At 34.5% G+C, this 16335-nt stretch overlaps 1 protein-coding gene across 9 annotated transcripts in view; it reads right to left on the bottom strand.

Annotated features, from left to right (window-relative positions):
* The window catches only part of DOCK7 (dedicator of cytokinesis 7), a 238434-nt gene that overhangs the window by 45750 nt on the left and 176349 nt on the right, over positions 1-16335 (bottom strand). For all 9 annotated transcript variants that reach the window (XM_054533642.2, XM_024251423.3, XM_054533652.2 and 6 more), the window contains 6 exons: positions 12640-12822; positions 12395-12530; positions 9566-9662; positions 6944-7040; positions 4672-4806; positions 3618-3770 (listed from right to left, as the gene is read on the bottom strand). In XM_054533642.2, the coding sequence (XP_054389617.1) occupies positions 3618-3770; positions 4672-4806; positions 6944-7040; positions 9566-9662; positions 12395-12530; positions 12640-12822 (801 nt within the window). The remainder of the gene's footprint in view (positions 1-3617; positions 3771-4671; positions 4807-6943; positions 7041-9565; positions 9663-12394; positions 12531-12639; positions 12823-16335) is intronic.

The following is a 16335-nucleotide window of genomic DNA, read 5'->3' as shown; positions in this document are numbered from 1 at the left end:
ACAGGAGGAAATGCTGTCTCTATTTTTAAAAGGGGGGGTGAGTGGGGTGGGCAGGGCGAGGTGGCTCACATCTGCAGTCCCAGCACTTTGGAAGGTCGTGCAGGGAGGACTGCCTGAGCCTACGAGTTCAAGACCAGATTGGGCAACAAAGTGAGTTCCTATCTCTACTAAAACAAACAAACAAAAAACAGTTGGAGAATATTACTCCTAAGAACCTTGATGAGGACAATATTTAGCTAAATAAAAGATAATTACAGCCCCAAAAAACTGGTGGTAAGCAATATTTCATTTTACAACTAAGACTACGAACTAAGACTGAAATGTTACAGCTAAGAAAAACAGTTGGAGGGTGAGAAAGGAGATGGAAAGAAGTACTTAACTATCTAAAGTAGACATAAAACAAATAACATTATTTGAAGGTGGCAATTAAATCAAGTGAAGTACATGCAGATTCAACAATACAAATGTAAACAGTAAGAAAGATACTTTTTTGAAATACTGAGGTACAAAGAATGACAGGGTGGAGGAGAGAAAAGAAAATCAGCAATTTTATCACTGTTCATTAAAGGGAGTTAATAGATACTTGTCTCAAGTAGAGTTTCTCAGTATTTTTTTCATTATTGTCCCCCTAATAAATCTTTTTGAACATTTTTTCTAATTACATCCCTATGATATTTTAATATCAGAGATGTATTCATCTGTTTATGTACTCTATGTATTTCTGGATTTATATACACTTAAGAAAGTAAATATAAAGCTTACTCTTTTTACTTGATGCAAGGTTATGAATGACTAGATAAAAATTTTAAGTTAAAAATCTGAAAATGATTTACATTTAGCTTATGTTTATAGGCTGGTTTTCTGAAAAACTTTTAATATAATCTTTTAGCTTAAATAAACTATAATGTATCAAATTACACAAATAAATTAGCAACTTATATAACTACAAAACAAAAGCAGCAATGTAATCAATTTTTTAAACCATTCAAAACTGCTATTTATCCAGCAAAAGAAAGGAATTAAAAATTAATTTCTTAAAAATTATTTCAGTGAACTTTCACTATTTGCTTGATAGAAGGAAATAAGTTCTGGCTACTAGATATTCATTCAGATATTGTTGACTTTTTTTATTTTCAGCAAATGACATGATTAAAAATGGGTTGAATAACTTTTGTAGAATGAAGTAATAAATTGGAAAATTTTTTTCTTGGGCTTAATTTTCAAAGCCCAAGTCACACACGAATGCACTGAGAACCAAACATAAACAATATCCACTAGGCAGCCAATGGAAGCAACCTCTTGCCATATGACTGAGATCAAGCAATTGATTAAAAGTTTCCCAATCACAGTCATCTATTCTTCAGTTTTATAAGCCCAATTTTGCATACATTTTGTTTTTTGTTTATCTTCCATGAACTTAATGTCAATGCTGCTCGTGTGATATCCAATAAGACCAATGAGGGAAATAAGTACTAAGGAATGCCATGTTGTTGGGTAGTGTTGAGCTTTGGAGGACCGTAAGCTAAGATTTTTCTCATCCTCCACAAAAACCAATTTTCACTCCCTTGGTGGTAATTACTGCCCTGGTTGAGAATGCATGATCTAAAGAAATAGAGTACTAGAGGTATTATATAACTATAAAGGCAACCATTAGAGCAAAACCAGAAATTTTGCTAAATATGATAAACACTACATCCCCAAAACAAGGTAAACAGACCATATAGTGTAAGATGAAAACAACCAACACAATTTTTTTTAAAGGGGAGGCAAGAGGGAAAGGCATAACAAAATAATAAAATAAAATTCCAGGACATATGTAATATGATAACAAGTATGAAAGGTTTAATTCAATTAGAGGTTGAATCACAAAGCAAAACTCAACTCTTATGTTGTATATGAGAGGCACATCTAAAATAAAGTGAAAATTAACAAGGCAAAGGCAATTAAAGTAAGTTCAAATTAAAAAGAAAGCAGAGGTCAAAATCTTAATACCATAAGAGATGAAATTCAGGCCAAAAAATAAAATAGAATAAAGGTTTTAAATAAAACCAAGACGAGTTCTTTTAAATTCCAAAGGAGAAAAACTCTTAAGAAGATATAGTAGTTATGAGTATTAGTACACCAAATAAAAGCTAAAGGAGAAACAGACACACACAGTTATAGGCTTTAATTTACTTCTCCCAAGTGAAACAAAAACAAGGATATGGAGAGACAGAATAATGTAATTAATAAGGTGTATTTATCTAGTATATGTTTAACTCAACATTCTGAAAACAGAACTACTTCCCTTTTAAAGATTTCTTTGTAGAACACTCATAAAAACGGATTATATTTAGACACACAAATACACAGATCCACAGTAAAGAAAGGGAGAAACAGAATATACATTGTACAATCACAATGTAATAAAGCTGAAAATTAACATAAAAATTTTTTTTTTTTTTGAGACAGGATCTCACTCTGTCACTCAGGCTGCAGTACAGTGGTGTGTTCATAGCTCACTGCAACCTCACACTCCTGGGCTCAAAGGGATCCTCCCATCTCAGCCTCTCGAGTAGCTGGGACCACAGGCACAGGCCACCAAGCCCGGCTAGTATTATTTATTTTTTTGTAGAGATAGGGTTTTACTATGTCACCCAGGCTGGTCTCAAACTCCTGGCCTCAAGCAATCTTCCTTCCTTGGCCACCCAAAGTGTTTGGATTACACGTGTGAGCCACTGGAACCAGCCAAAACTTTGAAACAAAAAGGCTAGTAGCCAGGGGCGGTGGCTCACTCCCGTAATCCCAGCACTTTGGGAGGCCGAGGCAGGCAGATCACGAGGTCAGGAGATCGAGACCATCCTGGTTAACATGGTGAAACCCCGTCTCTACTAAAAGTACAAAAAATTAGCCGGGCGTGGTGGTGGGCACCTGTAATCCCAGCTACTTGGGAGGCTGAGGCAGGAGAATGGCGTGAACCCGGGAGGCGGAGCTTGTAGTGAGCCAAGATCGCACCACTGCACTCCAGCCTGGGTGACTGAGCGAGACTCCGTCTCAAAAAAAAAAAAAAAAAAAAAAAAAAAAGGCTAGTCAACTCTTTGGGTTAAAAAGAAAATACAAACTGAAATGACAAGATTACTAAATATCAGAACCAAGGAGATGTCAAAAATAGCACTTAAAGGAAAATTCAAGGCCTTAAATACTTACATAAGCAAAAATAAATGAACTAAATATTTGACTCAAAAAGGAAAAATATAACACATGAATATAACATATAATAAAAGACAAATGAAAAAATGGAATTCTTCAAAGGCTGTGACATGTAATTGTAAAATATCAAGCCAAGATACTTAAACTTGTATTTCTTTTTACTTAGGGACAATTAAAATTTAAAACTGCTCAATGTACATTTATATTCTAAGTCTGTATTAATATACATACATACGTACACATGATATGCACACAATTGGAGATTTGAATTTTTTAAAGATATACACAGAATGAAAAATATCGATAGCCTATGATTAGACTAAAAATATACAAAAAACTCCATGCTCTCCCAAAAACTGATTTAATAACTATCAGCAGAAGTTATATTTCATTATGAATACAGAGAATTTTCATGATAAAATACTTACATTCCCAATCTCAAAGTTTTGCCTCATTAGTAGGTAAAGGGAGGCACTGGCGTGTGACCGTATTGTACTGATGCTACTGCTACAGTGTCGGAGAAGCCTGAGGCATAAATCAGCACACTGCTCTGTCTCTTCTTCAAATAAGAGTTCAGGAAACTGTAAAACAACAAAACAAACCACCACTGAATTTTTACAGTAAAAGTTCCTGAGACATGTTAATATAACCTGAACTGGAGATTTGTTAGTATAGCCCAGAAATTAAAAGAATGGTTAGGACAATATTAGCTAATGGTTAATAGTGTGAGACACAGAGTCAAACTGGGTTCGAATGCTGATTATTCCACTTACTAACTAGTAGTGGGACCTTGGACAAGTGTTCTCATCCACAAAATAGGCCTAATAATATATCTACAAGGGATTGTTGTGAAGCTTCTATCAGAATGTGCATAAAACACTTAGTAATCAACATATATGAATTCTATATTTATTACAAAATAATACATAAGTTATTTTCATCAACATCTCTGCATTCCATCTTCTAGGATAATTAAAATGAAATAGCTACCTTCAAAATTTAAGAATATACATATTTCTAAGGGAAAACAAATATAAGAAGTAAACATTTAAAGCAGTTGAACAAACACATACCTTCTTTTCCATTCATCATAAAATAATTTCAGTGGGTTGAATTGCTTATATATTGAATTCTTTATAAATTGAGTTTTTTAAAAAAACAGAACCAAGTGAAGAGAAAACAAGAGAAGCCCCATATTTAAGATTGGCTATTAATTTCAGGCCCTTTTCCACATCCAAGTTACTGTTTTTCAAACCAGAACTGGTTAAACTGGTGATTCGAATAAATGAAAAATTCCAAAAGGCAGGCAGCAGTAGAGAGGCAAAGAAGAATCAAGGGTCTTAGGTTATTATTTAAATTTTAACTATACATATTCATTAATATATTACTACACACATTAACCAATGAATGTGTCAAATGATCTTAGACAATGTTAATAAAGAAAACAAAGTCTGACAACACTGCAGGTACAAAATAACCTACCTTTGAAACCAAGGCTCTCTGTGTAGCAAAACAGTGTTGTAGATAAACTGCACTTTGGTTACAGGCCATGCTGTGTAGTAGCACTTTTAGCACTCCACCAAGAATGCTCTCTTTGGATTCCGTTACAGAAACGGTCTGCAATTTGAAAATAAACAAATAAAATAGAGATATACCTGCAATTTAGTTAGGGAGGTTACAGGCCTCCCTATGTATTAATAAAGACCTCCCTATATGTATAAATAAAGTTTTAAAAGATAAAAAAATGATAACATAAGATCTAGGATGGCTTCAAGAAGGAGCTAAGCAGGATTTGAATAAGAAAAGGGGGAAAAAGAATAAATATAATTTAAATGAGAAAAAAGAGGAGTAAGATACAATGGCAAGAAATCATAAGGTGTGTTTTAGGAAAATTAGTAAGTAAATTTGAATTGACTTGAGGTTCATGTAGAAAATAACTAGAGATAAGGCTGAAAAATAGAGTGGTGCCTAGAGCAAAAAATGTTGGTGGTACACAAATAACCATTCTTTTCTTCTTTAATAATTGAAATCCTGAATTTTAGCTGAAGACTTTGAATCTGGCTACAGAGAGAGGTGAACAAAAGAGAAGTTACATCTTCTGAGTCATGCCCTTAAAAAAAGAAATGTACTCTGTCCCTGCTGTTTCTTTTCACTGAATGAAATACAGACAGGATGGCTGCAGCTCAAGCAACCATCTTGGGATTAGGTATCTTGGACTTATTAAATTTTTTTTATTTTCAAAACTTTAGTCAGGATGATGACTGATAAAATCTTTTTTTTGTTTTTGAGATGGAGTCTTACTCTGTCACCCAGGCTGAAGCGCAGTGGCTTGATCTTGGCTCAATGCAACCTCCGCCTCCTGGCTTCAAGCAATTCTTGTGCCTCAGCCTCCTGAGTAGCTAGGATTACAGGTGCATGCCACCACACCCGGCTAATTTTTTTATTTTTAGTAGAGTCAGGGTTGGCTGGGTGCAGTGGCTCACGCCTGTAATCCCCACACTTTGGGAGGCTGAGGTGGGTGGATCACCTGAGGTCAGGAGTTCGAGACCAGCCTGACCAACATGGAGAAACCCCGTCTCTACTAAAAATACAAAATTAGCTGGGCGTGGTAGCACATGCCTGTAATCCCAGCTACTTGGGAGGCTGAGGCAGGAGAATCACTTGAACCCGGGAGGCGGAGGTTGTGGTGAGCTGAGATTGCGCCACTGCACTCCAGCCTGAGCAACAAGAGCGAAACTCCGTCTCAAAAATAAACAAACAAACAAACAAATAAAATAGAGTAGAGTCAGGGTTTTGCCATGTTGACTAGGCTGGTCTTGAAGTCCTGACTTGAAGTGATCCACCCACCTCAGCTTCCCAAATTGCTGGGATCACAGGCGTGAGCCACCATGCCCAGCCATAAAATATTTTTAAAGGAAAAGTCTCACGAAAATGTACAGAATGGATGGTGGGAAGAATACAGAGTGAGTTATGAAGTAGGTGGCCATTGTAATAGCGTTGAAATATGAACCTGGCAGAGTAGTGGTAGTAGAAAAGGAATGGAAGGAATAGGTGAGAGATATATTTACTAAAACATCTGAAAGATCTTGCTAACTGATTTGAATCCTGGCTCTTCTACATACTAGCTGCATCATTATGGGCAGTTATTTAACATCTTTGCGCCTAAGTGTTCTCATCTACAAGATGAGGATACTGACAGTTTCAATGTCATGAGTTTCTTAGAAGGATCAAATGAGTTAATATTTGTAAAGTGCTTAGGACTATGTTTAACACAGAAAAAACTAAATAAATGTCAGCTATCACATTGTTACTACAGGGTAATACTGCCCAGAGGGCTACTGTTAGGACCCAACATGATGATTATAGATAAAGAGCCTGAAACATTGCTGTGGTATACAGAGGATACTGCATAAACCCAGTGTATCTATATGTAGTTATAGCTATACATGCATGTTGAATCTCACCTAATGGCAGAACATCCAACTATAAATACTCAGAGGATATTTGGAAATGCAAGACTAGGCCATCAAGGGGAAAGACAAGGAGATAAAGATTTCATAATCATCCTCCATGAAGAAACAGTTGAAGCTATGGGAATTTATAATTACAGAGAATCTCAGAACGCTTGGAATGAAACTTTTAGGAACTACTAATATTTAATAAAATGTAATTTTATGGCTCACAGTAAATAATTTTCCCTCCAACCTCAATTTACCAGATCCATATTTTAAATTTCTCTTCTTTGCATTCTTACCTGAACAACAATCTCTAATGTATCTAAAATGATTAGGTTTGCTTCTGTAGCCAGGTTTCCATCAATCAGTGCTTCGTGTTCAATCTCTGCTCTTGATCTAATACAAAATATTGTAAGAAATCATATTTATCTTTTTGAAAACCACAATTCTGAAAAGACTTAAGGATGCATAGAAATAAAAAATTTCAAACCATTTTCAATAGTTGCCTGATAAAAATTACAAGAGAATAAGAAAAAAGGCAATAGTTTACACATTTACGTGGCTTTTTTGTTAACCACGACAATACACATTTTCTCACCCCATTACAAAAGCGTAATGCCACTAAAAGCATAAATGTTTATGTTTTAGCTTTCAAACATGCAGCAGACAGTTTTATTCTAAGTGACACTGACACTAGGTGGTGCTACGTGGGCTTGTATTTAGGACTGCTTCAAGGAAAACAACATTCAAATATTTAGTATTCATCTTATTATTTCAAATATTTCCAATGTCTGTATTCAGGATAAACGTACTTATTTTGTCTAAGGTTTCATCTAATTTTCCCCCAACTTTTTTTATATAAATATGCTCAGATGATAATTTAACTCTCCAGTGAGACTAGATGGAATCACTCATTGGAAACAAAACAAATTTGGGGAAAAAGGATGTGAGGTGACGAATATGCTAGTTAGCTTGCCTGTGGTAATCATTTCACAATTGTACACATATATTAAAAGATCATGTTATATTCTGTAAATATACACAATTTTGTCAATTATAACTCAATAAAGCTAGAAAAATAATGAAGAAAAAAGAACAAAACAGTTTGATGCAATGAAGTGGTTGACTTAAATACTAATATTTGTAAAAATATCATTTAATACAAATAAAAATGTAAGGATAATTACACATGATTTATGAATATAGCTGAGATTTTTGTTTTAGCAATAATAGATATACAGACACTATATATTACACCAAAGTAGACAAAATAACATAAAGTACAAGGCCATATTAAACACTAACTTTTCTAAGTTTTTAGATCTGTAAGTCTGTGAATCTTTATTATTACCACAAAAGAGAATACTTCATTAATTTACATTTTACAAATTCAATTTAAGAATAAAAGCACTTTGAGAGGCAGAGGTAGGGGATCCTTGAGACCAGGAGTTAAGAGACCAGCCTGCACAACATGGCAAAACCCTGTCTCTACAAAAAAATACAAAAATTATCCGGGCGTGGTGGTGCACAGCTGTAGTCCCAGCTACTTGGGAGGCTGAGGTGGGAGGTTCACCTAAGCCCAGGAGGTCAAGGCTGCAGTGAGTCATGATTGTGCCACTGCACTTTGGCCTGAGTGACAGAGTGAGACCTTGTCTCAAAAAAAAAAAAAAAAAAAAAAAAAAGAATACAATTATCAAAACTAAACTGGAAAATAAAATATTTAATGTTCAAACTTAAAATTTCCAGTGACATTTTATAAAGAAACATAAGATGGTTTAAACAAAAAGAATCAGGAGAACACCAAAAAAGTCTCCCTCAAAACACAGCAAGATGAGCCAAGAGAACATGTTCTACAAATGCAGAAATAAAGCACTACTATACTGATAGTATAGTACCTGGCTACTCTGTGATTTCTAAAAAATAACACATGTAGAAAACCATCAGAAAAATAGATTTGGACAGACGGAGAAAAAGAAAGGAAAGCACACATTCCAAGGTTAAGAATTTTAATATATTTATATGACATTCAATATCTGATTATTTCAAGCTCTCATACATATGGTACTGAAACTTGTTTCTCTGCTGGCTCTCACTTGTTTCCTCTGTTTTATGATTTTACTGTCTGTGAGAAAATATTGTGAAAGTTTATTTGTGAGAATCTTCTGAGGCTTGGGCTGATGATGGTTCTCAGATAGGGTAATCAATCATCTTGGTTTGCCTTAGGACAGGACTAAGGGGCTCCCTGGGATGTGGGACAATCAGTGCTATAACTGGGAGAGTGCTAGGCAAACCTAAAATGAGTTGGTCACTCCATTCTCAAAGTTTTATGAGCCAGTGAAGCTACTTGCGGGCTAACTTATAATTATAAATTCTCAAGAAAAAAATTTTAGCCCCTTGACTCAGTGCCAAATCTCAAGCCAGGTAAGTTTACCTGCAGCCACTTGGGCAGTGAGAAGACTCATGTAAGTGCATTGTAGGTGTTTATGGCAGTAGGATCAGTCAATGTATTAAGTCTGCCTTCACGCTAGAAACAGAAGACCTGTATTGTTTTGTCTTTCTTGAATTATATTATAAGCTCCATAAGGACAAATGTCAGGTTTTTGATTCTTTGTAATATCTGAAATATTAGTTCAATGTGACACCTAAAATATGTTCAAAAAATAGTTGCTGAATACATTTTCCAAGAGGATGTTTTAGAGAAAATGGAGTTTAAAATATAACATTTTGCCTTACTATACCACATGAGAAGTTCTTCCTCCAAATCTTTTTAAATCTAAAATTTTTAAATTAAATATTTTGTTCTCTAAGACAATATATTTATTAAATGTAAATACTAAATATAAAGTAAAAGTTATCATTTTCCTCTTGCATTTTAAAATTCAACACACCCATCAGTAACATAAAATAGAAAGCTCTATTACTTATCAAGCTTCTCTGTGTTTTGACGCCAGTGAGTCATATCTTTTCTCCACCTCAAATTTTCTTGACTTCCAAAGGCACTTCCAGATGGGCTTCTCTCTGTCAAATAAATTTCAAAACCAATTTTCAAATGTTATTTCAGTTGGACCACATATATGTATACTTGCAATCATGTAAGAAATATCATACAACAATAATTTGTATAAGCCATTTCATCCTTAGTACAAGTGGAAAAACCTGACGATGGTGCTTTTTATTAAAAATTTTCACAATAATTTCAGGAGAAATGTACTTGCTATATGCAGTATCCTTTTTTTAAAACAATACCCATTTAAATAAGCAAATGTTCTAACATTGATTTTCTTAAAATCTTAACCATGGCTTATAAGGCCTTACATGATATGACTTTATTTCCTACCATTCTTCCTCTTGCTTACCACTTTCTGTTATCCTTGCAAATCTATCAGTATATATTCTGACTATGCTTCTGACTTACAACCTGTGCAACGGTTGTTGTTCCTTTTTCCTAATTGTTCTTCTCACAAATTTTCATTTATCGCCTCCTTAGAAAGGCCTCCCACTCTCCAATACCTCCTTTTCCTTTTCTTTTGCATTGTTCCTTTCCATAACACTTAGGACCACAAGTATATAAGCTCCTTAAGAACAGAAATGATATGTACTTTGTCCAGCATGTTATGTCTAGGCTGATAAAGTGATTTCTAGGTTTGAAGGCAGACTGCATGTATGGATTCCTTTAAGGGGTGGCAGCAATAGAAATGATTCATACAAATCCATTAGAAGTGGAGACAGCATTGAGAATGTGGAGAATATACAAATATACATTTAAACAATGGACTCAGTCATAATTTCAAACTTTCAACTACAAAACTGCTTGTTTTTGAAAAATGTAAGACTTTAAATTGGTTGAGAGGATGGAAGAATAATGAAAGTAAAAGTTCAGAGTTCAAATATAAATTTTTAAAAATACTGAAAAACAAACACAAAAGAATACAACTATACATATGTCAATTAAAGAAATACAAAAAAATACTGAGAAATAAGAATCATTTCCTGTACAATAAAGGACATGGCTCTATTTCTTCTAATTTCTTTCCCTTTTCTTTCCTTATCTCTTTCCTTTTTTTAAATTTTTAAATCCATGTCTTTAAGAAATTTATGGAAAAAAACAAAAAGATATGCCTATATTAAGATAGTTAGCAAAATTAACTATAATATTCTATCATTTACATTTTTTCCCACGAAACTGTCTCTCAATAGTTAATAATGTCTTAGAACTGAAAGTTAAGAAAAAGAAAAGAATGTATATTAATAGACCTAATAAGCCAATGTCTATTATTGACCTAGCTTAAATGTAGAAATGTAAATAAGAATTACAAGACAAGTAAGAATTACAAGAATTATAAGACAAGAAGACTTCAATTCTTATATTCAAACAAACCCACAAGTACACCGTAAATTGTATATAACTAAAGTGAAAAAATGGTGCTCTATTAATTTTTTTAAAGGCAAAGACTGTGCCTTTTCATTATTACAAAACATAGTATATAAATGATACTTAGATGATTATTATGCTAATGAACTGTCAGAAAACAATTAAAAATCCATTCACACTTACATTCATATTTTAAGTCAACAAATACATATTGTGCTGTTGGCATGTATCATCTACACAGATGACCAACCCATGGCCCTGGCCTTAAAAAACTCTTAGCAACAGTATTGTCTGTATGTCACTTTAGAATTTACAAAACATTTCTGCATACATGGCTACTATAAAGATGATAAGATCAGTTAGTTACACTATCTTCTAAATTCTGAAAACAATCACAAATTTATAAGGAAAAGGAAGATGGGGAGATTAAGTGACTTGGCCAAGGTTATTTGGCTAATGGTAGCAGACCTGGGATTAGAAAACCAGTCTCAAATGCTACTAAACTGTTTTGTCTCACTGATATTTGAGTTTGATGGGCAATATTTTTGCCTTATATACAGGGCATATTAATTCATTTTGCAAATAAAGAGTAAAAACAGGCCAGACGTGGTGGCTCACAGCACCGTGAGAGGCCAAGGTGGGAGGATCACTTGAGCTCAGGAATTCAAGACTAGCCTGGGCAATACAGTGAGACCCTGTTTCTAAAAAAAAAAAAAAAAAAAAAAAAAAAAAAATTACTTGGGCATGGTGGCACACACCTGTAGTCCCAGCTACCAGGGTAGGTGTGTATTGGGGGAAGAAGGTGTAAAAATTGCTTGGGCGAGGGAGGTCAATGCTGCAGTAAGCCACAATCACACGACTGCACTCCAGCTTGGGTGACAGAGCGAGAATCTGTCTCAATTAAAAAAAGAAAATGTAAAAATAGATGTTACATGGAATGATCCCTAATGTAAACCAGGGACTCTGGGTGATGATGTGTTAATGTAGGTTCACCAGTTACAACAAATGCACTACTCTGATGGGGGATGTTAATAATGGAGGAGGCTATGCATACCAAGGGGTATATGGGAAATCTCTGTACCTTTGCTCAGTTTTGCTACGAACTTAAAACTGCTCTACAAAAATAAAGTCTATTTAAAAAGGGAGGATGGATGCTATTAATCACATAAGGACTTGCTAGAGAAAGTTTTCTAGAGAAGACTTTCTAGAGAAAACTGGGGGGTATGCTGACTCACCTTAAATCAGAATTCTAACTTGTATTACTGCAGAGAAATGATTATTCATGTTAATTCACAGTTACACTTAAAACACTTTTTAAAAAGCATAGGATTGACACTGAAGAAATTCTCACCAGGAGGAGAAGCTATTGTGTACGTACCGAGCTGTCCTCGGCTTCGGCGTACCATTTCTTGCCTGGCACCTATGCTCCCAAGAATAGCTTCTTCAAGCTTTGCTCTCATGTCTTTTGATTTCTTAAAGGTCAAGCTATTCATTCGTTCAAACACTTTTTTCCCCTAAAATGTAAACATTAGAAGAGAAGAGGTATTGAGGAAATTTTCTTCTATTTTTTCCACATTATGTTTCTCCTTTCTTGTTCTTTGCAATGGTACAATGACCACTTACTTTATACTCAAAGCAAGACACACAGAGATAAAGCAGATCTAATAGCCGGTTTAGCTGCAAGACTGAGAGATCTGTAAACCACTTCTGTAGAACTGTTTCATCTGCATTTTTGAGAACCCAAAGTAGACAGATCAAAAGGCTTCGACTTGATTCTGCTGAAAAGGTAGTGTGTTGTCTGCCACTCTGAAAATAAAGAGCAGTAAAATGAGACAGATTGATCAAAGATCATTTCTTGTTTTTTGGCTATCAACTGTTTTCTTCTAAAAACAATAAAACAAAAGTTGCTTAAAAATAATATAATTAAAAAGAACCATTTGATTTAGACAACACTTGTATAAAAGGATCATACATAACCTTAAGGTTAAGAGCCTGAAGTTTAATGAACCTTTCCTGATAATAGAAGTTTGTTTTAATCTACTGCATGACTGTCAGCAGGGGATAAATAAATGTTAATAAAAAACATAAAGATTAAAAGATTCTACCATTAAAAACTAAAAGATATATATCACAGAATATCAGATATAATGAAAATAAAGGAAAAAAGCAACTGACTCACAGTAAATAAGAGTGGGCTAAGAGTAGAAAGTAATGACAAAATCGTGTATGTCAGACTTAGAAGACTATTGTTTTTAATCAAGCACCACTGATACAAAAAGGAAAAGTCTTAGGCTATATAGAAGTAAAAAGCTATTTCTACTTATAGCATATAAGGTTGAAATGCTATTTTCAATAATCAATCTATATTAGTATATAGTATGTAAAACAGAAATGAAAAAATAAAAACACATTTACAGTACCACTTATTGGACATATACTCTGTTTCAGTCATCATACTAAGCATTTTACATACATTATTTAATTTAGTCCTCCAACAGTATTGCCAAGCAGGTTGTATCATCCCAATTTTACAGATAAGAATACAGATGATAATAATAATAATGATGACAAAAAATAAAATTTGAAATGTGCAAGAAACTATGCTAATCATGTTTTATTTAGCTCTCACAACAACTGTAAACTATCACATTAACTATTATTATTATTAGTTTACAGGTAAGAAAACTGAAGGCTAGAGAGTAATTTGCCTTACTATACCAAGAAAGGATAAAGCTAGGATTTTAGTCCAGGTTAACCGCACTCCAAAGCCCATACTCTTCACTATTATACAACGTTCTAATATTCGGCTGACAAATATATTAACTAAAAATGAGGAAGACGTAGAGGGGATGTTGAGAGGAAAGACATAGGAAAGCTGAACATACACAACTGTCGAAGTCATGATCTCAACTACCTCACCAATCTTCCTTCTATCGTGGATGATAATTAATGACCAAATGCTTTATGTGTATAAAGTTATTTATCCTTCACAATCACTCAAAGAAATAAGTATTATTACTTACCTCATCTTACAGAAAAAACAAAAAAAACAAAAAAACCTGACCACCAGAAGTATTTTGTAATAAGAGGCGGGACAAGAATTTCAACACAGAAAGTGTGGCTCCCGAGACACAAGCTCCAAGCTCGTATCCACTTTGTTTAGTGCCTCTCATGGCTGCCCATGCATGTAAGTGAATTCACCCACATAAGCTTGCTTAACTATTTTGCTATACTGCTTCTGAGCTGGGCACAAAAGAACTTTGACCCTCATCCCTAAATCCACAATTGTTCTCATAAGGAAAATGCTTCTTTATTTTAAAGACAGACACTTTTTTTATAGCCGAACTTTCAGATACGCATAACACAGCACTGACTGAATTTTCAAGTACCTATTTTTTAGAAATACAATAAAAAATTATTCTCATCTTGACAAACAGGCATACACTGACATCTCTTATATTCCCACATAAATTGCCAGTAACACAGTGACATCTTTGGGAAGAATTAAGACAAACATGAAAAAGACTCAGTAATGTAAAGATGTCAGTTTTCCATCAAATTGTTCTATAGGATCAATGCAATTCTAATCAAAATCCCAGTCAGGTTTTCCTGGAACTTTGACCAGTGATTTTTAAATTTAATGGGGGAAAAGCAGAGAGCCAAGATACTCTTGAAGAAGAACAAGGTGGGATGTGGGGAGCAGGGAGAAGAATGTGTTCTACCAGATATCTGCAGTTACTAAAAAACTAAAATAATTAGGACAATTTGATTTTGGCATATTTTTGGCAGTCAAATGAAACAGAATAAAGAACACAAAAAGTGTCCTATGCATATCTGAAAATCTGATCTGTGACAGAGCTGGCACGGTGGATCACTACTGAAAGGATGAACTGTTTAATAAATGATGTTGAGACAACTGATCTTCCTTGAGAAAAAAAAAGCAGATTCCTACCTTGTACCATCATACAGAAAATAAATCTAGACAAAGAAAGAACTTTAAATACAAAAGGCAAAATGTTTAAAACTTTCAGGAGGAAATATAAGACAATATATTTATAATCTTGGGGAAAGGATAGTATATTAAGACATAAAAAACATAAACCATAAAAAAGATGATCACATTTGCCTACATTAAAAATGAGAATTTGTATTCATTCAAATAAATACATTAAAAAGGCACATCATAAATTAGTAGAAATGTGCACATATAAAACCAACCTGAGATTAGTATCCAGAACAGTCTCAACCAAGGTTCTGTGGCATAATTAAGCCCTACAAAAAATGATTTGAGGGACTATTTTCCCCATTCTCCCAAAGACATTGATAGCAAGGACCACTCTAGGTGTATAGAAGTTAATCTATCACATACAATAAATGCCTTAGCTCATTAGTTCTTAATTTTCTGGTTGAGAAGGGATGACCTCTAGAAAACAGAAAGAATTGTTTCATAACACTATTACCAGGAATGAGGAAGAGGTCCCAGAGTTCTACATTTTCCAGGCCAAGATTCATACCTCTCCTTCATATTATAACAGCCAGAGCTTCACAATTACTCTCTGCCTTCAGACCAGCAGGATTAACCTCATTAAATGATTTTCCCCAGTTTGTGTCTACCACCTCAACAGGCCCAGCCTTCAGAAGGCTTCATTCATGACTCGGACTCTGATCACCACACACATAGCTCTTTATATTCTCTCTTCTTACCTCACTTGACACGTCTGCTCCTTCTCCTAAAATTCTTCCACTATGACCTCTGAAACACATGGTCAATCATTAACAAAACTGCTTTATATCTATAAGAATATATAGCTTATGTTCTCACAGATGTATAAGAACACATGTATCTTTGTCAGACTATACAACCTACTAACCTTCATCACTGCAGTCATATACTAATCTCCAGAAGACTGGCCCTTATATCTTGATGCTTTTAGCTCCTGACTCACTTTCACTATTTTAAACACTACTTTTTGTCACAGTTCTTAGTGATTTCAATGTCTATGTATTTGATTCTCTAAATATCCTGTGCGATTTTTTACTTCCATAACCAACTTGTCTAATTCTCAAGAATACCACTTACTACACACACTCACCCTTGTAGTCAAACCTTATGCCTTTTATTACCATTATTGCATGTTCCCCTAAATTTCCATTTTAGGTATGTCCCACCATGCCAATTAAAAAACAAAAACAAAACCAAACAAACAAACAGGCCGGACGCAGTGGCTCACGCCTGTATCCCAGCACTTCAGGAGGCTGAGGCGGGCGGATCACCTGAAGTCAGGAGTTCGAGATCAACCGGATCAACATGGAGAAACC

The sequence above is a fragment of the Pongo abelii genome, chromosome 1 (genome assembly GCF_028885655.2).
Source record: "Pongo abelii isolate AG06213 chromosome 1, NHGRI_mPonAbe1-v2.0_pri, whole genome shotgun sequence".
NCBI classification, from domain to species: Eukaryota; Metazoa; Chordata; class Mammalia; order Primates; family Hominidae; genus Pongo; species Pongo abelii.
This window is presented reverse-complemented; position numbering and strand designations above follow the sequence as displayed.